General features: G+C 38.5%; 1 protein-coding gene across 11 annotated transcripts in view; it reads left to right on the top strand.

Annotated features, from left to right (window-relative positions):
* ARMC9 (armadillo repeat containing 9) overlaps nt 1-25,014 on the top strand; it is a 68,337-nt gene that overhangs the window by 33,490 nt on the left and 9,833 nt on the right. For 5 of the 11 annotated variants that reach the window (XM_035891202.1, XM_035891201.1, XM_035891207.1 and 2 more), the window contains 12 exons: nt 136-228; nt 1,488-1,578; nt 2,452-2,575; nt 4,468-4,607; nt 5,405-5,481; nt 7,506-7,580; nt 8,750-8,840; nt 10,159-10,217; nt 16,910-17,014; nt 17,755-17,870; nt 20,334-20,458; nt 23,789-23,921. In XM_035891202.1, coding sequence (XP_035747095.1) covers nt 136-228; nt 1,488-1,578; nt 2,452-2,575; nt 4,468-4,607; nt 5,405-5,481; nt 7,506-7,580; nt 8,750-8,840; nt 10,159-10,217; nt 16,910-17,014; nt 17,755-17,870; nt 20,334-20,458; nt 23,789-23,921 — 1,229 coding nt within the window. Of the gene's footprint in view, nt 1-135; nt 229-1,487; nt 1,579-2,451; nt 2,576-4,467; nt 4,608-5,404; nt 5,482-7,505; nt 7,581-8,749; nt 8,841-10,158; nt 10,218-16,909; nt 17,015-17,754; nt 17,875-20,333; nt 20,459-23,229; nt 23,507-23,788; nt 23,922-25,014 lie in introns of those variants that run through there. The other 6 variants (XM_035891211.1, XM_035891210.1, XM_035891209.1 and 3 more) reach the window with 5 other exon arrangements.

The raw sequence follows: 25,014 nt of genomic DNA, 5'->3' as shown, positions 1-25,014 counted from the left end.
GGTTGAATTCCTTCTCCCCATGAGAAGAGGGTTCTTGATTATAGGGTATCAGCACCTTTAAAAGCTTCAGTGGTCATCAATTCACATTACCATTTATTTATTTGACTGGTTTATTTATGTTGTTGTTTATTTTAGCGCTTGACAACATCATATCCTGGAGAACAGAGAGACACAGTCCTGCAAGCCTACATCAGTAATGACCTCCTAGACTGCCACAGCAACTGTCAGGTCAGCTGGAAAGGGCTTTCCTCCAACTTGTATGTGATATTGCTCACTTGTTTCTATAAAGTGCTGATCAAAAAAAATTTATCCCTCTCTGGAAAGGAAAAAAAAAAGTAGTAGTGCCAGAATCATGTGATACATTTAATTTCTGCATCCCAATCTTTAAATGTGACAGGCAAAGCTTTGTGTTACCAGAGATCTCAGTGTAGATACAGTTCTTGTAGGCAAGTGGAAGTTTGTCACCTCTCCTGGTGCTTCATGTCCGTGACTTAGGAGTTAGCTCTTGCTTATCAGATGCTATGTCTCTTTTTGAGTGATTATGTATTGTTACATAATACTTTCAATCCATTTCACTGATCTAGGATAAGAACTAAATTAGGACTTCAGTCTCAATACCTCTATGGAATATCTGATTATGTACTTGTAATAACATGTTCAACAGTATTTCCATGAATTTGGAATGGATTATTACCTTTCTTTAGAAAGGGTAATTGCTGGTATGTTGATTTTGAAAGGTTGCTTCAGTCATTGATAATCCAGTGCTATTGCTAACAAAAGTGCAACTTTTTTCATTTGTAATAGTGAATTTTGTGTACCGTTGAGTTCCCCAGTTGTTTGAAGCAGTGGGCCTACTTGTTACATTGTGGCTCTCATTGTCACTGCAACAGTAATTTCACTAGAAAAGATAAAGGATTATTAAATCAATTATCTGTTTTTCTCCCAGTAAATTTCTGTAAGAGGAAAGTTTTGTGTAAGTAATGCCTGTAGTAAAACAGATTAAAAATAGTTTGCAATGTGGTGTTCAGTTACTGAGCTGCTTTCCCGCATTTTTAGTGTCAAACAAAAGCATTCCTATTCAGATAAGATTGCTGCATTTAAGTTCATCAACAAAATTATGGATTTTTTTTTGTCACTGACTAAATATTAATTTTAGATATCAGCTTTAACTGATAACTCTGTTGGTTCATTATAATTCTCACCCTGCACCATGGAGCTTAATGGTGTTTTAACAGAGTGAGCTAAGGAGCTCTAATTTGCTTATTTGTTCATTTTCCATCTCTCCCTCAGCCTCCTGCAAATAAAAAAAAGAAACTGGGAAATTTTAAATATAAAGATTTTAAATTTTAAATAATATTGACATTATTTAAGATATCGATATGCATTCAAAGTTTGTTTGCAGTGAAAATTTAATGAAGCTTTTTAATAGAAGACTTTGTTTTTTCCTGCTTTGGTGAGTTTTTATTAATGTTTGCTTTCTTTTTCAGAGAAGTGTCCTCAAATTATTACATTCTAAGAGTGAGGTAGTCAGACAGTATATGGCAAGGCTCGTCAACACTTTTGCTTCACTGGCAGAAGGTAAGAGATTTGCTGCAAAAAAGGCTTAGAGGTACTTCACAAGTACATGTCACTGCATGTGGAAATTAAGAGCATTATTTGCACTCTTTCTCTAGGTATCCACTGTCTGTTACATGTATTCAAAACAGTTTTTCGGTATCTGGAAAGTTTTCATTTTGACACTGTATATTCAGCATTTCTGACTTCTTTTAATGATTTATGGTCTATGTGGGAACTTACCCAAGTGCTGCCTTTAATATAGTCTTCAGTCTCTTCATAAGAGTTAAAAAAAAAAAAGAAAAAAAGAAAAAAAGAAGAAAAATCCCAGTTAATTAAAGGTCCTGTAGACCTACCAGGCTGTGCAATAGTAGTTAGTGCAGCTGCTTTTGCATCTTCCTGGTCCTCACTTGAATTGATCTTTGTGCATCACTGCTGTTTCATGGAATATATATGCAGCTTTGTGTCTCTGCCTGTCCCAAATTAGCCCTTGGTTTGGTGCAACTTATGGAGCTAACTATTGCTAGGAACTGAAATCTCATTTGAAGTCAATAGCAGTAGGGCACCTAACTTTCCTGAGTTCTTTGGACATCTCTGCTCTTTTCCTAGAGTGTACAAAATCATGATAGATCAGAAAGCATGTACTGAAAGAGGAATAAGGGATTCTGTGTGGTACTAAGTTGGCAAGTGGGGACCTCTAATGCCTCAAGTGGCTGGATTGAATGCAACTGGTCTGCTAGAAAACTCATTTGTGCAGGTTTATTTGGGTCTTGGCACAAGACTGTGGCTTGTCAAGAAGAAACTGAGGTCAATCCTGCTTACTTTTCCAAGTAGAGGGAGCTTTTCTGTCATAAGCTGATATCTCAGCATCTGTTCTTTCTTTGCTTTTTGCACCAGGTCGTGTCTACCTTTCTCAGAACCCAACATTGCTGCGAATGCTGGAGGAGAGACTGAAAGCTGAAGACAAGGATTCCCTTACATGGGAGAATGTTCTGGGGGCTCTGCAGAAATTCAGCCTCAGGTGATGAAAGCACAGCAAGCAGTGGTGACAGCAGGAGAGGAAATGCAGGCTAGTTAGGCTCTGTTCAGGGAGGAAAGAAGAGCACTTGATTTTCCCATAACAATCATCAGAACCTCTGATAACTGGTGAAAGCAATGTCATTTATTATGGAGGAGAACTTGGGTTTGCTGACTGAATTAACCTGACTTCCTACCAGCTGTCAAGACTCAAGTAAATGTACATCTGCCATAGCCTCGTGTGCTTTATATGTATTCCTTAATTGAACAAAATGAAAATCTTAATATAGAAAGTTCTGAAGATCCTACATAGAAAAAAAGAGTTGCATTACATTCCAAAGCATAAGGTTTTCATTATCCTTTCTGGAAACATTTTTCAGGGATTTCATCCTCATCCTGTTGATCCTCTTTCTTGGAGCTGACTATGCATGGGCTGTCTTATTTCTTAGTTTTGTATTAGCAGTCTGACTCAAATGCCTGCCACAAAAGAAATACCATGCAAAAGCAGTAAAGGGTGTGATGTTGTTCCCATTTATCAAATAAATATGAACTAAGAACACTGTTTTCACAGTACTCAGGAGGAATATTCAGCCCTGAATAGTTAACTAATTGTAAGGAGGCAGATGGATATGTTTCATGTTTCTTCTAAATTAAGACTGCAAGTGTTGGGGTTTTTTTATTTGTTTGCTTGCACATGTTGAAGAATGAGGGCTGCTTTTGGATTAGCCTTATTTATAACTTGGCTAGGTGAAGAACATGTAAATGTGCTTTGGGTAAAATTCTGGACTGCTTCCTGACATGGTACCTTATACATATTTGAGATGAAAGAGAATAAATCGTCATGCCCTACTGCTTGAAATCCTAAAGCAATCTTAGAGAAAATGATTTTTCTATTAAAGCAGTTGTTGATAGTATAAGTTAGTTTGAATTTTGGGGCCTAGGCACTAAGCTACTGAAAATTTGAAAGCTTTTTACTTTCTGAAAAATAACAGTTAATCTTATAGAAGGTTAATTCCAGATGCTTGACATGAGGGACTCTTTTTTTTTAAATTTTTTGCTCAGTCCGTGCCATAGACCTACTGCAAGATCTAGGACTGAGAAAGTGAGCTTTCAGAAGTAATCCAAATCCCAAGTACTAAGACCAGGAAAATACCTGCTTTGATCTTTGTCATTTAGACTTACTGCCCATTGGAAATAATGTGATTGAAAATGGTGTTCTTTAGGAAGACCTTTCTACCGCTATACACTTCTTTTTTGTAATGTAAAGCAAGGAATTTCTGTTGTAGGAGATTGACCAGGTTGACCAGCTGGCACTTTATTCAATATAGTCTTTGAGGGCAACTACAGGTTGAGTTAAAAGAATATGTGATTTAAGAATTTCTAGAGAAAAGAGCATACACATTTAAGTAAAAAATCTCATTTGTCAAATCAACAGTGCACAAGTGCTATAGTGCTATGGGTACCTATGGCAGAAATAGTAATTAATTTGTTTTATGGGTCTGTTGTGTGCAGCTGGCTTTTTTTACCAATTTTAAGATGATAGAAAATTCACTTTTAGGTGGAGTTAGAAGCTTTAGAAAACAATGAAGAAGCTTACCTCGCAGTTTGCAGGTTTAAAAAAACAAAACCCAAAAAGACCCTCAGCCCACCCAACAATGTTTTAGTCTTCTAACCTTATGGGAATCTGCCTCTTCAATTTCTTCAGGCTTTGTTAATTCCTTAGTTTAACTGATTTTGCCAAATAGGTAATTTGGTGGGTTTTTTTGTTGGCAGGCTAGTGTATAGCAGGTAGACGAAGTAGGGTTTTAATGTGCTTATATTAGCTATAAATGTATTTGAAAGCTATGATGTGGTCTGATTTCTGTGTGCTTTTTGGTTTTGTTTTTTTAATCCTAGGCGTGCACTGCAGTCGGAAATGATCAAAGATGGGCTCATTTTCTGGCTGGTTGATGTTCTAACAGATACAGATTGCCTGTCTGATTACACGCTGGAATATTCCGTTGCCTTGCTCATGAATCTTTGTCTGCGGAGTGCAGGTATCTTACATTTTGAATTACAACCTTATTCCAAGAAATGGAGAGGGAAGATTGTGAATCCTTTTTTCTGATATTCCTGAATTCTTTCAAGTGACTACGATCAGTAATAGGGACTCACATAACCAGAATGTTATAACCAGTGCTTTTGAGCAGATCTCTTTCCCAGGAATCCCAAACTATGGAGGTTAGCTTGACCAAAATCTAAAGAATTAAGAAAACAGTTAATCAATAGATCCCTCTAAGATTTGATTCTTTTTTTGTATCCGTATGTGAGGACTATCATTCCTACATTCCAGGCCCACTTTTCAAAAGGCACTTTTTACTTCTGTAAGAGATTTGTTTGCATAAAAGAAAGCCAGAACCGAGTTGATCAGTAACGGCAAGGAGCTTAAGCTTCACCTCTTGGAGGTATTTAAAAGCATGCTTCGCTTCTACAACGCAGAAATTCCCCCCAAGAAAATAAGATCATGTCTATGTCCAAGAGATTGAAAAGAAGCTTTAAATAAGTTTTCTTTTAAAAAGGAAGGGGTGAAAAATTGACTGCTTCACATAAGCAAAATAACGTCTTTGTTAAACTTTTCAGAATCCCTTTGTGTTGCATCCTGTCCAGGATTACGGCTGTGTAAATCCAGAGCAACTCCACTAATTTCAGTTTAGTTATGCTGAGCAGCATTTGGCAGGGACAAGGAACAGTATTGCTCTGTGTAAATTATATTTAGCACTGATTTTAAGAAGTAAGCAGCTTGCTCTGATCTGTTAGATTTTTTCAAGCATATTTATGTTTTATCCCTTTGCAGGGAAGAAAATGTGTGCAAGGATCGCAAACCACGTGCTCAAAGTTCTCTCTGATCTTCTTGGCCATGAGAATCATGAGGTATTTGTACAGGAAACTTTGGGTTAAGGAAAAGGTGGAAAGAAAAATTAAAGATTAAAAAAAAGCAGGAAAGGAAGAAATGAAAAAAAGTAAATTGGTTTTGTTCCCCTTGTTAGACCCTCATGTAATTAAGTTGTGTGAAATTTTCCTAAAATTCACAATTATGTAATTTTTTTTGTTGGGCACTGGTCTTTCTAGACATAACTATGTCTTCCTTTAACAAATGTTGGTAGCTAAGAATTAAAGTCTTTTAGATGCATAGTTATCATGCAGTCCATGTGCCTTCTTGATTGCAGTTTCTGATGCTGTTTAAATGTCATATCACACCAAATAATTTCAAGCTTAACTAGTTCATTAGATGAACAAAGTGTGGTGCAAGCCATTATGCAAAACATCAGGTGCAAAGAAGCAAATTTACGTTTAGTTTTAAGGAATATAAGAAAGCAGTACACCTGTGACATTCAAGCCCTAATATGTTTTTATCTGCCACATCATTTAACATGCTACTTAACCCTTTTGTCGTTCAAGTTTCTTTTCTGTCTTCAGACATGCTTGCATCTTAGATACTAAATTAAACTACCTCAGAGGAAAATGGTAAAAATTATTAGTTATTTCTACCTAATGCTTTTCAACACATCACTCTGGTAGCTGCTGTCTGCTATATACAGCATTGCTTCAGCTGTCTCTGCAGAGGGTTACTTCTTTAAGTACAGAATAAAATTCAAGGCAGGAGAAAATGCGGGCAAATATTGTGTGAAGTTGAAATTGTAGAGAGGCAGAATTTTTGCCAGGGTATTCCAGATTGATTCCTTGATGATTGTGCAAGTGCAATGAAATGTAAACTCTGGTGTCTCATGTTTATATACAATGATTTTATTATCAGGTTTTTTGTTTATCACTTAAACTGAAAATAGAGAATAAATTTGAATTAAGTGTTCACCCTGTATTTTATAAATTCATTGGAATATGTTGATCAGTTCTTTACTAGCAGTGTTTTGGTTAAGATGAAACTTGGCATACCTTTAATTGTACTGTTTCGCTAGCTTTGTTTTTATGAATGGTGAGAGTTAAGATAATACATACTAATACAAAATAAGATCCCAGTCCCTAGACTGAAGTATTTAGAAAATGCTATCATACTGTTGAAGTCTTGCCTTAGAATGGCCTTGAAATTCTCTCAGAGGGTGCATTCTTACAACCTAGTTTGCACCAGTGCAGCTGATAGAAGTTTTGTTATCCAAGTGGAAGGTAGAAGGCAATGTTCTTGGGGTGCCAGGAGAACTTTCTGAGAAGCTGTGGAAAAGCCCAATCCCTTATCTTTCCTTGCTTCCCCAGCCTAGCTCATTGTTCATTTTTCCATGGCTATAGACAGAGAATGACTGGAAATCTTAGTGCTCCAACAGTAACTGGCCAATACAAAGGGTCACATAAGTGCTGATAAAACTAGTTTGACAGATCTGGTGGCTTTCATGCCACAGAGCTTTCATGCCAGCTGTTTTTTTTCCTTTGCTGAGGGACACTAACAGGCAGCATAGTGAGAGGGTGTTTGAAACTACTACAGCTTTTACCATCCTGCCTAAGGCTACAATGCTTGAAGCCTGTCTTGAGCTCATCCTGACACAGTCTTGTCCGATTTTTGTCCTATTTTTTATACTGCCACTAGTGTCAGAAACTAACCTTCTTTGGTTTTGGCGGGGAGGGGGTTGGTGGTTGGGTTTGAGGGTTTTTTGGGTTGGTGGTTTGCTTTTTTTTTAGGGCTAGGTCAATTTGCAAGAATACATTTTCAGAAGGAGTGGAGGGGAAATCTGCATGCAGCAGTACTAATTTAGATCAACCATATCACAGTATATTTGCATCCTAAAAGTTCACTGCTTCCCAAGTGGGAATTTTTGCAAGTGCAGGCTAGCCTGATTAAACTCTCTGAACATAGTTGTTCTGCACCTTCAATCTTAAATTTTGCTCACAGTCAACTGGGGTGAATGTAAGAGTTTTTTCTCACTGGTACGACTATTTCTTCCTCTTAGATACAACCATATGTGAATGGAACACTGTATAGCGTTCTTGCCATCCCTTCTGTCCGAGAAGAAGCCAGAGCAATGGTAAGAAGTGCTGCTTTGCACAGCACAAAGATCAGTGCATATGCCAAAGATGGCATGCACACAGGGACCTGTTGAGTAGTGTGCAGTAGGGTTACGAGGTTGGAGCCATGGCATTTGAGAAGGGGATCCAAAAGAGGCCCCCCACCTTTGATATTCAGGCAGCTATGAATGCGTGTCTCAAACACTTTTGCCGTATTTGCTGGTCTTTTCCCAGAAGTGGAGCACCAGCAGTGTGAAGGATTCTATCTAAATCATACAATAGAGGTGTTATTTTAGAATAGTATTGTCCATCTAGCATTTTGTAGACTGGATATGGCCCAGGAGATGCTTTCAACTGACTTGCTCCTTCTTCCCCTTATTTAACTCATTCTACACCAGTGAATAGCCACTAAGAGGACGAGTTCCACTCATTGCATTTGTTTCTGCCCGGTATAGACAAGCTTAGCTGGGGAAGGCAGCAGGAGGAAGGTTTTAGTAGAACTAGGAATTGATCTGTGAAAGTTAGCCTAATGGTAATGAATGTGTTTTGACTTCTGGATTTGAGGAAGCCATTCCTGGGATAGTCTTATATCTTTGTATCTTAAGGATTAACCAAGAGAGTTATGCAATCATAATTGTTGTCAGATGTTTTACCTCACAAAGCACAGAGTGAATGTGTTTTGACTTCTGGATTTGAGGAAGCCGTTCCTGGGATAGTCGTATATCTTTGTATCTTAAGGATTAACCAAGAGATTAGAAGTGATCTTAAATGATTAAAGACACAACATCAGGCCTATAAGGGGCCACAAAGAGAGAAACTGGGTTTAAGAGAAGGTCAAAGTTGTCCTGTTTTTTGTTTTCCTTCTCTGAACCTTGCACTGTTGTATCTGTGAATGCAAATTTGCCCTTTTCTGTTGACTACTGTGTACTGAGTTCAGAAGGCAGAAGCAGCAGATCTATTGTAAAAATTTGCTGTTCATCATGGATATTTCTGTATTTAAATCTAGACAGCATATTTCTTTTGTCTTTGGAAAGTGTATGGACAAAATAGAGTGCTTAGAGCTGGACACGGTGGTTTGTTTCACACTACCTTTATTTTTCCTGACAAAACAATGACATTTTAGCTAACAAAACTTGGTCACTGTGGTCACATGAAATACTAATCTGGCAATGTTTTCCACTACATCCAGGGAATGGAAGAAATTCTGCGCTGCTTTATCAAGGAAGGAAATGCAGAGATGATCCGACAGATTGAATTTATTATCAAGCAGCTCAATTCAGGTCAGAAGAACAGGTGCAGCTATCTGAGCTGTAAATCTTTCACAAAAGCCATAAGAAAGCTCATGTTTTTACTTGGCGTTGAAACTCTCAAAGAATAATAGTAGCATGATGGTTTGAGAGAGGGTGAATAGTGAATGTGAGGATTTGAATGTCAGATGTGTTTTAAAATTTCCTTTTATGTTCTAATTCTAAAGAAGAAATAAAAGGTTGAGTAGGTCTAAATTTCAAAGTTTGGGGACTGTAAATAGAATGACCTTGACTGTTTTCTTTCATACTAGTGGTCTCACAGTAATGAGATAGTGCTGTCAATTGCAAAAATAAGTGACACAATTTATAAAGCAGGATTTAGGAACTAGGTCTTTCTCCACTCACCTGTTGCTCTACCGAGGTGTGTAGCTTTGGTCTGAAATGGCTTATTCTGAGCAGGGGACAGAGACCATCCTTTTGGAAGAGTGTGTTAATGGGTCATAGTAGTTGTAGATGCTGTGTTAATACAGATGAGTATGAGGAGGTGGAATATTTATTGTATTTTCTGTCCCCTGTGGCTGAAAGGAAGGCTGAAGAAACAGAATGCAAATAATGAAAAGGAGGCGAATTCTGATTAAAACTTTCTGTACGGTAAAAATAGAACAAGTTTGACTGCTTTCTTTGGCTTTTGGAAAGAGCCGAAGACAGCATATCTAATGGTCCTAGCTTGTAAAAGAACAAATAAAGTATGTAAGCTCTATATTGCCACTATGCAATATTTGTTCATCAGAATAATAGAATCGCTCCTTTTCTACCTGTGAATGGTATTTTTAAAAAGTTTTGTCTGATTGATGAGTAAAATTTGAGCATACAGATTTCCAGTATAAGCCTGGCTGCTTTTTTCTAAGGAAACTATTTTGTCTGAAAGTTACAATAAATATACTACGCGAGTACTATCTTTTTATGTATAAAAGCAGTACAATATTGAACTGCTTGCAGGGAGAAGTAGAGTCTTTTATTAAAAAATGATTGAAAAATAGACAAACTTGCAAGTGCACACACTTTCATTCAAGTCTTATCAGCAAATACACGGAGACATCATAGTGGGATTTATGAGAAAAGATCCATTCCAGAGTGTTTCTGTTTCTGCCATTTTCCCAAGTATTAATTGATTTCAGTGATTTCTAGAATGCTTTGTGGTAGCAAATAATTCCAATAGCTGTCCTAAAAAGAATGGGATGTCTATATGAGAAGCAAGTTAAATCTTACTGTTGTAAAAGAGGAGTGATAACTAGAGATTCTGTTAAGCTGCACAGGTACTCTTACACTATTTTGTTCTGCTTCTTTCTAGAAGAGCCATTAAATGATAGTATTGTGTCTGACGATGAAGAGGAAGAAGATGATGAGGAAGTAAGTTTAAAGGCCTTCAGGCACCTTTTAGAAAAATCCTTAACCTTCTAGACAGAAAATATTTGTGTCAATAACCCAGACTTTGGTTTTTTGGGTGGGTTTTTTTGCTTTGTTTTGGGTTTTTTACTTCTATTTAATTACCAGGGTATATTAAGAAGAAAATTGGATCTGTTTCCATTATCTTATCTTCATTCGAAGTCCTACTCTTTTATTTTGGCAAGTCACCACCTCTGTGATAAATAAAGATTATAGCTTGAAATAAGTAAAGAGATGAGGAGTTGAGGAGTTATTGTAGCAGTAGAAATCTTGCTTTCAAGCAGACCTACTTCAGCAGTTAAACAGAAAAGAGCAAATGAACCAGTATATTGCCAGGTTGTTACTTTTTCTTAAGGTGTCATGATCTGTTCGGTGTGACTTTTTATTTTGCTGTTTAGAAACTTAAAAATATATTTAATGAACTGTCTGTATGTAATGAAGGAAAGTAAGCATGAGAAACTATGTCATAGTAAATATAAACTGGTTAGCTGTTTTTTAGAGATTTTTAGCTCTGCTAATAAACACATTTTATACCAATACTTCAGCATTTTTCAAGAAGCTGTCTGCATAGAATAAGGGGATCCCAGGCATAGACAACACAATATACTTGACCATCTAAATTAACAAGCAAAGTAAGGTGTAAATGGTGCAAAGGAAATGTTAAACCCAGTCTTCACGGGTGACGTTGCCATTGCTACATTGCCGTAAGCACACGGGGTGGGGAGGGGTGTTGAAAATACACTGTGTAGGCAGTTACGTGGGAGTTTTATCTGGAAGAAGTCTACCACATAGCACTTTTCTTTTATTGAAAAGTCTTGCCTGAGAAATTTAAAACAGCTACAGTAGATGTCCTTGGAATAGTGTTTGAACATATTTAGATGGGTGTATATGTGCGCGTACGCTTGTATCGTGTATCTGCCCTGAAGAGGTCAGTGACATTGAGAGTTCGTGATCTCTGCAAAACGTTCTTATATTAGGAATATTACTGGAGAACATATTTACTGAAAACTAAGTTTTTAGACAAAAAGTAAGTATTTGTCCTGAACCAACAGAGAATAAAACACATAAAACTTACCAAGTCAGTTGTGTCCACGTTCTACTAGCTTGTTGCACGTTAACGCAAATGCTAGTGAACAGCGACAACCATGCTACATTGTAAAACTTGCATTGTCACTGCAGTGTGACTGAGTGCATTTTCAAGTGCACATTGAGTCCCTCTGTATTTTGAAAGCAGAGAAAAACGTAAGTATCCCACTCATAAAAGGTGTGGTGTGCTCTCAGCTGCCATGAAGTGCAGCACCTTGCAGGATCCAGCCTTTGCCTGGCAGTGTCTAGGAAAGTTTTGCACTAGTTGCATTACTTAGCTAGTTTCTGTGTTGTGGCACAATAGATGGTGAACATGTGAACAAATTACCCTTGCGACTTTGCCTAAATTTAGAGGTGTGTGGAAATTATAAGTTTAGAGCTACAAGGGGGTTTTATTTAACAATCTGCTCTCCCCCTTTGGTTCTAAAAGCTGTTTTTTTCTAATAAGATTAGATAATTGTAATTGTTTCACCTTCTGCAGTCCTGAACTGAGCTTGTGGTAATCTTTCCACTCCTCGCACCCAAAATCAATGCTTGATGTGTAAGATGGGCTTTCTGGGGATTAATCATTAGAACTTCCCTTTGTTTAATAGGCTGCTTAACACCCTTTAATTGATGTTCCAAGGCTTTCAGTGTCTTAGGTGTATGGGAGAATCCAAGGTGGTGATATTTTCGCTTGAACTCTAGTATACTTTTTTAAAGGGGACTATGTTCTGTTGGGAAAGTACAGAAACAAGGAATGCCCTCATGAAAGGTGTGGCATTGAATTGCATGATAGTGTTGAACACTTTCGTTACTTTACCTACTCTTGGGAGTGACAGGGAGGTGAATTCTCCTATGCCCTAGACAAGTTGCTGCTGCTCACGATCCCAGCCAAAGCTCTAGGTCAAATCACTTGAAATGCATTTTTACCACTGAACCATCATGTGATTAAAATGGACTTCTGTCACTTCTTATTATTTGACTCAAAAATAACAGTAGGCTTTTGAAACAGAGAAGCGTCCGATTCCAGTTTTTCATTAGCTTTGCAATTATATTAAAAAGAAAAAGTTCTCATTAAGTAAATTTTAAAACTGTTTCTAGTGTAACATTAATTGTAGCACATTCTAAATCCTTATTGCTGCTGGGAACGATAATTCTGTTCTGCTGCAAGGAGGCCTGGTTTCTTAGTCCCTTGGTTTAGAAAATACAGTATACAAACAGCATGGCAGCAAAATGCTATGCAAAATGCATAATGCTGTTACTTCATTAAATAAGCAAAGATTTGTTGACCCACTGCCTTAATGCTTGGAGGCCTTTTGTATTTTGGAAATGCTGTGAGTTATTGTTCTGCGATGGGGTTCTGTGATAACATCTGATGATGTGATCTGGCAACAGAAAGTTTTGGAAAACTTGATCAGAAGCCTTGCCTTTACGGAACTTAAAAACAACTACAGACTGGATGTATTTCAGAATTTGTCTGCATATTGACAATTTAATGACATGCATTCAAACTGCTTACTAATATTACAATTTGTTGCTGATCTACTTAATATTTATACCTTCACAACTTAAGAAACAACAAAAAGACTCTGTTATGCAGGCATAGTTTGCAGATTTTGCCCCAGCTTTTATTGTTTCCAAGGTTCCCCGTGCTGTTACTATTCCTTTCATGGGGTTTTTTTGCTTTTATTTGTGTTTAAATCAGAGTTGTTGAATTCTGTCTTGGCTTTGAGCAGATCTTGTGGTAATGACTACTTTCTCCTAAACGGTGCCGCCAAGATGTGTTTTAGGACAGTTCTGGGATTTCTAAGGGCATCATACTCAGAAATTTAAGATTCTGTAATGTGTGACATTGGAGCATATAAACTGAATTTAAAAAAATGGCTACTCATATACTGTTATTCAGAAATAAATTGGCTTTCAGGTTTGTCTGCTGAGCTTTAAATTAACTAGTGTAGAGCTCAGGATGCACTGGCTTCTGGGGTACCTGCCCACCTTCGTTATGTTAGCCATCTGGGGTACGTTGACACCCACAGTCACAGTGCATATTTTCTGGTGCTTAATATCCCCTTGACTGTTCTGTTAAATACTAACTTAATTTATCATCACTATTTGATCTTTATATTTGCTTTTTGTTTGACTTGGACCATCTTTAAAAGCTGCTTGTAAAAGTAAGTATGTGGTATCATAGCTCTAATTCAAAAGTTTAGTTATAAACTTGAGCTACATTAGATAACAGTACAGTGACAGTTTATCAGACACCTTCCAATCCTCTGTCAGTCAGCACCTGGCAATAAAATGAGTAAACTGCAGTGTGAAAGCACACTTCAGCTAGAGAGTACATCAAAAGAAAGAGACCTTAATCACAGACCGAATCGCAGGACTTCAAGCCGTTACATTGAAGGACTGCTGCCAACGCTTGCTGCAGCCTGTGAGCAATGGTGAACAGGGGCCAACTGTGTTATTCCAGCAGTGGAACGATGTCATGTCTGTCAGAGCTTTTTTTCTGTACAAGGAGGCAGAGGAGGGACACATTCAGACTCAGTTACCTGGTATGTTAAATAATGTCAGGGAGCAAGGTTGGCAGGGAGAAGTACTTCCCAGAAACCAGAAACTGCCATTCTCTGACAAAAAAAACCCCAGAATATTGGAAGAGGTGGAACGTGGGGAAACCAAGGCGATCTGTGAGAAGTTAAATACATCATGCATGGAGAGAGCTGGATGAAAGCTCAGGCTGATGTTCTGACTGTAAGGTGTAACACCCTACCCAGGCACAGGGTAGGCAGTCTTCTGTAAAGCATCCTTGAAGAAAACTGTTAGCTCTTGATGCTGCATTAACATACCATAGAAAAAAATTTCCACCAGACTATTTATAAAGCTCATCTTTGCAACTTTTAATTTTTTTTGTCAAAGTACAGTATATTGTGGAGTTTGGAGTACGGATTTTTTTTTTTTTTTTGCTTGATACAGATGATTGTTGCTTAGTCTACAAGTGTTTATCTGTGTTATTTTTCATACCTACCCAGCTTCCTGGGTAATTAGGAGATGATTGTAATTTCTCTTTTCTTGGAGATAGAGGCAGATTGAACATCTCCCTGAGGTCCTATACAGCCTTATGTTTTATGGCTGAGCATCTAGAGAATACATCTTTAGGAGGATGAAGAGGATTAACAGTCTGGTGTCTTCAAAACACTGACAGAAGAACTAGGATTTTTATTAAATCCATGCATAAACAAAAGCATTACAGAAAAATTTTACTCTAAACCTTAGAATGCTGTGTGGATTATTGGCAGTATTTCTGTAACTGCTTCAGTTGTTCTCACACAGGCAGCTGATGTCTCTTAAGATTAACTACAGCATTGGAAGCACCTGCATAAGGCTGTGGGATATCATTTGGGAGCTGTGGGAGGCTTGCGCCCTTTCAGAGCCACAATGGAAGACCAGGCAGAATATTTCAAAGTAGAACTGGATGGTGCTGTGAGCTACTGAATTGAGCCCTTTGTGTCTTTACTTTTTATCTCTGCTTGACGCCTGTTGAATGAGGAGGTGATGAGCAATGAGAATAACTAAATCAAAACAAAAACTATGGGTTTTAAGCCATTTGGTAACTTGAAAAAAAAAAAAAGCAAGCCTGTATAACTCTGGGGAAGCCAACACCTACTTGGTCTGAGTGATGGTAGTCTCATTATTTTGCACCAGACAAAGACTGGAATCAGTCACCCATTTCCATGGTAGGAAATACCTTCCCTGTACATACTTCCAATGTTTTTTTCCTCATGCTGTTTTTGTAGAGCACTGTCCAAGCATCCATATTATTAGCTAATCTTTGTGGCAGAGGGTTTTCTTACTTTGGCTATTTAAAACTATTTGAGTCTAAATCTCACTAAAGCAAAACCGTTTTTCATTGTCTTTGTGCTCTGAGACTCATCAAAGTTTGGTGGTAAATGTTTTTAATGGCTTTTATGCCAGGCCCTCTACGTTACTATTACAATATACCTTATTAGAATGATTCATTTACTTTTTCTGACAGTCATTTACATTACCTGTCACAACCTGTTTCAAAAGCAAAGCACATTTTCTTCATCTGGGGTGGGTCTTATTTCGGGCATCTTTTGCAGCACAGAAGAGAGTTCTTTTCAGTAGCAAAACAGAAGCAAAAATACTGTCTTGTTCTTGTATTACTACTTTTGGTTTGCTGGAGGACTCCCTCAAACTTAAACATTTCCTGGCTTGTAGATCTGTAGAAGCTGCAGAACTTCCATGAAAGATGAAACACCCGTAGTTAAACTAGAAATAGGCACAGGAGAGTGAATTCTTGGTACTTTTCACTTCAGAAGTTGACTACATTTGGGGTTTGTGGAATAAAGTCAACAGAAGTTTGTTGCCTTCCTGTATGATATTTGTATCCTAAAGTACTAATTCCAAGAATTTTGTACCAGCCCCATGCTGTCAGTTTTAAAGCTTCCTTGCAAACCTGAGTGGCTGCTGCGTCTGCTGCTTCACATTGCTCTGAAACCAGCCGCTGTTGGACACCCATGGTCTCACCTTTCGGAAACCACTGCTTGAGGAGGGGTTTTGAATGCCTGGAAATAAGGATTTTTTTTGTTTTGAGTGATTAAAAATTATGCCTCTACTTCTTGAAAATTAGTAATAAGTTTGGGGGTTTTCTTCCTTCTTGGGGAATAAACAGCAATAAATTACTTCAGTGTTTTTGTCAAGGTAGAGGGACATACCCCAAAGTGCTGAATATGCAAATGGGCATTTTGATCGCATGGAATGCTAGCTTTATATTCAGGAAAGATTATGAATTGTTTTAACGTGCGCTTATCTTATTTTTACTGCTAGTTATTACAATCTAACTTAAATGTATGCTTTTATTACTGTCAGATGATACTGACACATAACAAGATCCAGAGGAGGTTTCTATCAAGCTTCCTACTATCGTCTTTGCTTGAATGCTAACTTCCTTGTGCACTTTTTTTTTTTGAGTTGACTTACCTGAAGTTTTGGGTTTGTTTTTTCTTAAAATGAGGGTAGCCTTTTCCCAGCCTCCAGTGTGGCTGAGAAGTGCCATCAGGTTGGTTTTTTTTAGTCTATGTATGACTAGATTGACTTGGGCAGATCTGCAAAAACTAAAACTCCAAACTTCATATCAGCTTGTTAAGGATGGAGCATTGCATCTCTTCACACTAGCATGTTTTGTTCTACAGAGATACTAATGACCAAGATTTTTCCTGAGCCTTTATTAAGTCAAGCAAGGAATAATTATTTGGGGTTGGAAACTTGAAGGAGAACAAATTTTGAAATGCATACAGTACTTTTTGGCATAGCATTTGTGGGAAAAAAGGGTGGGTTTTTTTCTTCTCTCAGGATTCCTTATGGTTATGTCAGAAGTTTAGGTGAGTTTGTCTTTAGGTGTCTGCTTTTTTGGCAGAAAATGCTTGCACATTACCACTTGCATATGCAGTGCTAACAGTCATTTATCTGTACAGTACATATCATTCAAATGACTCCTGAAGTGAGTACTAAATTTGAAATGAAAACTTCTTGGAACCTGGGCTCAAATAACATGCGCGTTGCTGTTTCAGGAGGACCATGACATCATGGAGCCTGATCTGGACAAAGATGAGGTTTTGCAGCCTCAACTGGGAGAGCTTGCAGGAGAGAAGCTGCTAACAACGGAGTACTTGGGAGTGAGTACCACTCATTAGGATCTTGAAATAAAATAATTTCCTGGATTAAGTGTTTAATTTCAGTACTTGCATCACTTTCTGAAATCTTTTCTTCAATTTGTTGCTTGAAGAGCCAGGTTCTACCGGCATAGCTGTCCAACACGGTCTGCTTTATGCTGTTCAGAAGAAGCAGAATAAGTTTGCGAAAGGTAGCTACCCTTTCACAGGAGGTGGTCAGGTTGTGGCTTAATAATAAGCTAAAGGCAGCCTTAGGGTTCTGGTGCTACATCAGTGACTCTGTGGGCACACAAAGCAAAGTGCTGAGCAAGTTAATACTGGAACATTCTGCTGGTCTGAAATTATTCTGAAAAAAAAGTTGAAAAGTTAACTGCTCCTGCAGGCGTTACACCAGATCAAGTATTGTATGTCTTACCTCAAAAAGCCATTAGGTAAAAAAGCGTAAAGTTTGCATGAATGCCATTTAGTGTGCTGTGACTAATTTGAGATAAATGCAACTGTATGCCTTCTGGATCCCTGAGTCCATCCATCCACAAATGCTGATGATGGAAATGTGACCTGAGATAAGATTTCATGGAACAACCTACAGTGATTGCAGGCAATTTTATCTAGTGACACCAGAATGAACTTCGCTTCTGATGCAATGTTTCTATAGAATTTTCTGTATGGCTCCAGTAACCTGTCTTTCCACTGCATTCTCTGCCCTGCCCCGCCCCCCCATTTCTTTATTTCCTGTGTATCAGATAATGACTCATACTCCAAAACCCAAGAAGAAGCTGTTTCCTGGTGTCCATCAGAGTATAGATGAGCCTCTCCAGAGACCTGTGACGCCAGGTTATCACAGAACTGCGTACCTAATGTAAGTCCAAACAAATGAGACCAAGTTGGATTTTTTAGGCTCCTTTAAAATACAAAACAACAAAAAAAACCCAATAATGCCCGATAAATAAACCTACACTACCTATAAGTGCATTGCCATTGTTGTTCCTTAAACATAGTTTCCAAAAAAGAAGGGAGAGGAATATTGTAGGCAGTGAGAAGGTCTGTTGGCTGACGTCATGTACTTGGAATAGTTGAGTAAATGTTTACTGATCAGTTTGATTTAAATTTGCATTGTGTCCTGCATGGTCATAGTTCTTTCGTCTCATAACATATTCTACTGATAAGTTGCATGGAGTGTCTAAAATGCCTGGGATCTTCCACTTCATAAGCAAGAAAGTATCTTGCTCTGGGGAGATTTGCTAGCCACCTATAAGAGGACAGATTAAAAAGAAAATGGGAATGACAGAGATCTTGTTATCTCGGATATCCTGCTTTGGAAGAAATAAATTTTCTAGTGGGCAGGTCTGCAATACCTTGCTTTTGGCATGATTGAGGTCAGAGGTAGAAGGCTGCATTGTAAATGGAATAAAGAAATCTTACAGTATAGAGCTCCTTGAATATGCTCTGCCTTCTGTTAGAATAAGTATATCTTAATCTTTTCATTTCTGAGCTGAGACTTCTCCTTTTCACTGTCCTGACTGAGGAAGTAAAATACTAATGAGATCTCAAATGATTTTTTACTTTCAGTTACATACAGTTTTGGATTTGATCTAATCCAGGTATCTATGATATAGGTAGAAGTTTGTCATGAGGATTTCATGTTTTCATGTCTGCAGATACTTAAGCTGAGAGACTACAAGTCACTCTAGCAAGGTGTAGATAAGAGTACAAAAGTCACAGTATTGGTATAGCTAAGCACATTAAAATGAATGGGTAACCTGAAAAACAGCAGTGTAATGAAGTTAGAATGTAGAAGTTCTTAGAGAAACATAATCGGTCCTGATGGCTTTTGTGCTGTTCTGATTTTAGTACAAATTCATTTCCTAAAATGAGGAAATACTCTCTTAGGAAGCCTTGCAAGAGGAAGACAATAAAAGGGACCAAACCTTAGCTGCCTTAATTTGAAAACAATGTCTGAACTGGATGTATTTCATATTTAAAATAACTTAGGTGGCTTGTGTTTGTATCAGATGAAATGGCATGAAAAATGTCAGACTTTTTAGCCTTGCATGCAGCTTACCTATCCAGGGACAATCCAGGACAGTTGATCTGAATTATCTGAAGTTTTGGATTCAGCAGAGTAGTTAAACTACATTAAAAATCTGTGTAAACACTTGCATTCAGAATTGAAGTGAATATAATTTGTTTGAAGTTCTTCATGTGAGACTCAATGTAATGTATTCCATTTTAAAAGCATTTTGAAGAAGGAAGCTGTTGATGTTGATACTAAAACATATCTCTCTGAGTTGTTGGTTCATACCTCCAAAAGTGGTGGTGGTGGGGATTTCTAGTGCTGAATAGAAGTATTCACACAGAAAATTAATGCAGAAGAGCCACTGCACGTGCAGCAGCTATTCCATGCTAGTTTTTCTGTGACTTCCCAGTGCAGACAAGGCTCTAGTGACTTCAGAAGAATTGTCATGTGTATGGACAAGCTCCTGCAGTATGGCTGAGGGAGCCAGGAAATACTGGAAAGCTGTGCTTTTTTTTTTTTTCTTCCTTTTTTTTTTTCCCATCCTTTGTAAAGACTCACTGGCTGAGATCCCTCAAGGGGGACTGAACTACTTAATATTCTGCTAACTGTTTCCGTAGAAACTGATTTAGCTGTGAAATCATTAACTGCCTCCTTGGACTGCATCCTGTCTAACTAGAAATATAGTCTAGTTACCTTAGCCTGATACTGGGCAGGGAAACTTTCTGTGTCTGCCAACTTCTTTTCACAGGCTTTTCACACCCCTCTTGCTTCTGCTGTGTTTTATTGTGTATTACTAAGCAATCTTGTCCCTGTTCTGTCGTTCAGCTACTTCAGTTTCTCATTGATCTACCTCATTTGGGAAATCAACAGTTCTACTTCTTATCTACTTTAAGTCTGTATTGGATATTACTCTGTAAAGTGAAATCCTTTTAATATTCAGGAGCAAATCTTAAATCCTTGAAAAAGCTAAGTATTGAAGAGCTCTCAGGCCCCCTGCCACAGCATTTTTCTTTAAGTGTCCCGCTGGTATTTTGGGTCTTCAGACTGCAAGCAGTTTCCTTTTGTCAACTCTTTTATTGCAGTAAGAAAAAATGTTAATTGCAAATACATCTAACATCAGCTGGTTTGGGGAGCTACAATCATGCAGTTAAATTATGTCCTTAGCTCTAGTTTGCAATATGAAATACAAAATAATTTCAATATCTTCTATGCCATTGCAGGCAATTAAAAGACATTAGAATTTATTCTTGTGCAACTTTTAATACTGGAAGCATTCATCACCCTGCGTTCTCCTTTCTCCTCCAGGCCAGAAAACGATACCAGTTCTTGTCCTGATAGGGATGAGAAGCTGCAGTCTCTGCTGAGTGGTCATCCTCCCATCTGTGGTGGGAGCAGGTCCAGCATTTCTGACCTCTGCATTTCCCCTTCATGTAAGGATATTCTTTGAATGCTGCTGTTAACTGTTGCTGTCTTCCTTGACTGGGGCAGGTGTTTGGAGCCTAGCTTGTGTGTTGTAGATTTTTTTTTAAAATATAGCCTTGGAACTGGCCCTCCATTTGTAGAGGTAGAGGAACTGCCCCTCCATTTGGGGCAGTCTGCAAGACCTTGGGGCACACGAATATAGCCTTGGAACTGGCCCTCCATTTGTAGACCCTGGGGCAGTCTGCAAGACCTTGGGGCACACAGTTGGATTTTGAATTGTGCTGAATGAATGGCTACAAAAGGTAATGTGTGGTCAGCAGAGACCAATGGTCTCACTTGCCTCACTCCATTTTGCTTCCTGTGGAAGGGCCGACGATCGTACCCAGGGCTTCCAATGCCAGACCCTGCACTTCCCAACTGGCAAAGCTCCTTGCTTAATCAAATATACCCTTGTTTGGATCTAAATGAATCACTGTCTGCTGGCACCTGCAGGCTCTGTTGGCTAGACCTCTGTATTAAAGTTGAAGGCAGCTGCAGTTATCTGCTTAGATTTGCAACTATTCAAACTATAAAAGGTTGTGGAGGATGGGAAGCCCTATGTTGTATAGCTACATTGTGGGTGATGCTGCTAAAGAGGCTGTCCTTGCAACTTAAACTGAAATTAATGCAAACTCAGCTGGACCTGAGAGCTCAGAAACATGTGATGGAATTTAAAAAGTTATAGGCTTCTGAAATACTTTGTTCCTGAATTTCTGATATCCACAGGATCATGGAACTTTGGATGTGGGCGTTTCAACCTTCTTGCAGGGATTCATTAACATTTTCAATTAGGGATTTAAAGCAAAATGTTCTACAGTCTTAGATAAAGGATCTTGCAGCATATCCGGTACAGAATTATTAAGTTCAGACAAAGCATGCCTTTATTTTGCTGAAAAATATGCTTTGAAGCAGTAAAGGAATAGCATACTCTTTACTCTCTCTTCTGTTTTTTTAAATTTCCTAGAGGAAATGAAAAGGATTCTGAGAAAAGTAACCAAGGTTTTTCAGACAGGAATTTGCTTGCATAATACCTAGAGCTGATAAATATAACATGCTGAATGAAAGCCGTATGATAGAAGCAGATGAAGCTCCTGTTCAAGATGGGCACTTGGGTCCTCGCCGTTGTGTAGGAATGTGAGCTGCTGTCCTTAAGCCTCCCTTTGCACAGTAGCACCCTGAGTATAGCTGAGCCCGTTCTGCGGGGAGGTTAGCTGGCCAGGGGCAGCAACTCGGAACAGCAGAGGTTGTAAACTAATCAAAAGTGTACTGACTTGACCATTTTCCTATATAGAGGAGAAAAAAAAAAAGTTTTACATACTCATGCTTCATGAAGAAAATTAAGCCAAGCAGGTGTCAAAGGTGTTCCTATTTGCTCTTTTAAAATATAATTGGATGCAATTTCTAAGGCATTACGCAGCCACCAGGAGCCCAGCATGCCTTCTGAACCACATTTTGATAATATCTTGCCAGTGAAATGCATTCATTCACTTCTTGCTTTTTCTGTGCTGCTGCTGCTGTCTGACAGTTTGCTTGTAGAGATTTGCGGGGAGATTTAAACCAGGAGCCTGAATAAGTCAGGATAGTAAATTTTGTTCATTTTTGATGGCAAATATTGATTTAAAGCCTTCATGCTGAAGAACTTCCTGCCAACTTTAATGTTTCATATTGTCAAAACTTCATAGCCCCTGTCTAAAATACTTTGTTAGCTGTTTTCAGCCAAATTTATATGCAGGTGGATACTAATAAGACTACTAGATTATATTCTTTTCTTGTAGAAAAATCTTGGAGGTCAGAATATACAGCATATTGCAAGTTTATAAGCATTATACATGTAAAAAGACGAATAATATTTGTGTGTGGCAGGGACAATTCTTCCTAGCACTAATCCAGGCTATAAAACAACACTGAGGTACTTGAAAGATTGCCAGAGATTTGTTTCAGGTTTTTGCAAATAGCTAGTGAAATACGTACTTGTCTTTCTTACCTTTGGGGATTTAGAAATGAGGAGTGGAAGAAGAGAAAAGACACTGCACTGCTGGATCCCCTGGTTGTTCATGTCAGTGGTAGGACTTATATTCTGTACAATGATAACTGGACTGGGGCTTTGGACATCCTCTGTTTTCCAAACGGCAGTGGGTTTTGCAATTTTTAAATTGGAAAGGCTTTAATTTAAGACAATGGAAAATAAGCCCTTTCTCTTACAGTGCCTTCTAAGATATGGCAGGGAACAGTACATAACAGAAAGGAGTAAAAGTAATTGTACTGCTTCTTGAGACTCTCATCAGACCCTGCCAAACATCTTTTCTGTGAAATAAATATGCAGTTTATTGAGTTCCGATCTTGGTCTGACGGTCATTATGCAGTACCAGGAACCTGCTCACTTCAGAATATGTGTTTTCCAGCATCACATGAATACTTTGGGATTCAGAGTTTCATGCGGTCAAGTCATGAAATGAATAGTAAGAGACCAAGAGTGAAAAAAGGGTTGGAGTAAAAGCTTCTTGTGAACAGTTAGCATCATCAAGGCCATATCTCAAGGAAGCTAAGTTTAGCCTCAAGAAACCTTGATCCTCTTTTTGTTTTCTAAAAATGAGAGCAGCTCTTAATGTCCTCCATGCCTAGATATATTCGTCTGTTCTTGAGTCAGTTTGATTTTGTCTGGGTCCATCCACCATTTTTATCACTTTGGTAGAGAATCAATGATTCTGGCTCTTTTTTCTTTTTTGCCTCCTGTGAGCAGAAAACTTGCAGACTAAAGATGAACCCTGGCCATCTTACTGTACTTGCTATGCTGAATGTCAAACAGGACATGCACTGGGCAGCCAAATGCTTATCTGAAAGAGACCTGATCTGCATCCATATCAGCATGTGAGAGCAAATCAGGACAGCAACCTGTCCTGAGCATGGGAGGAATGGAATTAGGGATTTTCCCCAAACTGTTACTGAACACGCACATCTTGGTAGCCTTGTGTGTCTCAGCAAACTGACTGTCCATCCTTGCTCTATCAGTGCGAGGCAGAAAGTGAGGTATATCGAACAAATGTAATAGATCTGAAATCTGACAGAAGTGTAAAACACTGAGATTTGTCTGCAGTGGCTGCCTGTTACTATGGATATGTACAGACAACTGCAAGTGGTTGTATTCCTGCGGCTTTAATGAGATATTGGTCATTAGCTGATATATGCTAACTGATGGTCTGCATGCTCCTAGCCCGCTGCAAATGCAGAGTGTAGCTGCTTTGAAAATGATCCAAGCGCAGAGACAACTCCTCACTGAACTCTGTTTCTTTTTTAAATAGCAGTTGAAATGAAGTCATCTAAAGTATTCTCATCAGGCCATAGAACGGACCGAAGCATCCCAGCTGATGACAGTATCTTGTCTTCCCGATCTACTGACTTCACCCAGGACAAAGTAAATGGGCAATCACATAGGTATGATTTATCCAGAGGAGTATCTAAAAGTGCAAGAGGAGTCTGAGGAGACTTACCAGCTAATTCCATGCTGCTGTAAAGACAATCTATGAAGTCATTTGATGTATGATGTAGTCTGGTCTGAGACAGCTGTGGTGCTTGCCAAACAAAATACCCTTAGCTGTGCCAGGGGCAGCTGTTCAATTTCTAAGCATCTGGTCCAGAATGGGAGAAATCTCAAGAAAGACGTTATTAATGAAATTCACATTGTATGCACAATGCAGTCTTCTGCAAATAAAACTTCCTGATTGCTTCCTTAGGTGACTCGACTCTAACCCATAAAATATCATTTATTAGTAAAGAAATAGGTAGGAGTGTGGAACAGGGCAGGAATTAACTTGCAGAAGGAAGAAAAATTAAGCATTTAAGTGGATTCAGAGTGTTTAAACATGCTGAGTTGCTAGCACTGCTGACCAGAATCCCTGATTTATCCACTAGATGGGTATAGCAGGGGAGGCAATATTATGAGTTCTCCCAGCAGTGGGTTTCAACTCTTCCTTGAAACAATTTCTATCAAAAGAAGTTGAAAGATCTTGCTCTCCTCCTCCTGTTCATACCTTGAGCCCTCTGTGAAGCCTTTGTCATATGTAGGACTGTGAAGTTACATCTTGGATGAGAACTAGGAATTCATTAGCAATAGGGACCAAGGTTTACCGAAGTTTTTCAGGGCCTGCATGTGTCCTTCAGACATGAACAGCTTTTTCCTATAGCTAATTTGATTGGGCCAAGTTTTAAACAGTGAGTGTAGAGAAATTTTAAAAGCAAGTACATTCCAGAAGTAAAACACAGAATGGGTGGAGATGTGTTAAAGGAAGGTTTTACTAACCCTTTATGGATCTGATTTTTCTGAAGTGCTTAGTTATTCGTGTCAGTTAAAGCTCTAGCTCTTCTGAAAACTGGACTCTCTGCTTAGAGCTTTGCTTCCTTGTGGCCTACAGATGCCTGCGTGTGGTTTTGGAGGTTTTTTGGGGGCTTGGTGTGGTTTTGTGGGTTTTGGTATGTTTTTTGTTCCCGGTTGTGTTGTTTCCACAGTGAGATCTAAGGAATTATATAC

Source organism: Egretta garzetta, unplaced genomic scaffold (assembly GCF_000687185.1).
Source record: "Egretta garzetta isolate BGI_Z169 unplaced genomic scaffold, ASM68718v1 scaffold333, whole genome shotgun sequence".
Taxonomy (NCBI): Eukaryota; Metazoa; Chordata; class Aves; order Pelecaniformes; family Ardeidae; genus Egretta; species Egretta garzetta.
This window is presented reverse-complemented; position numbering and strand designations above follow the sequence as displayed.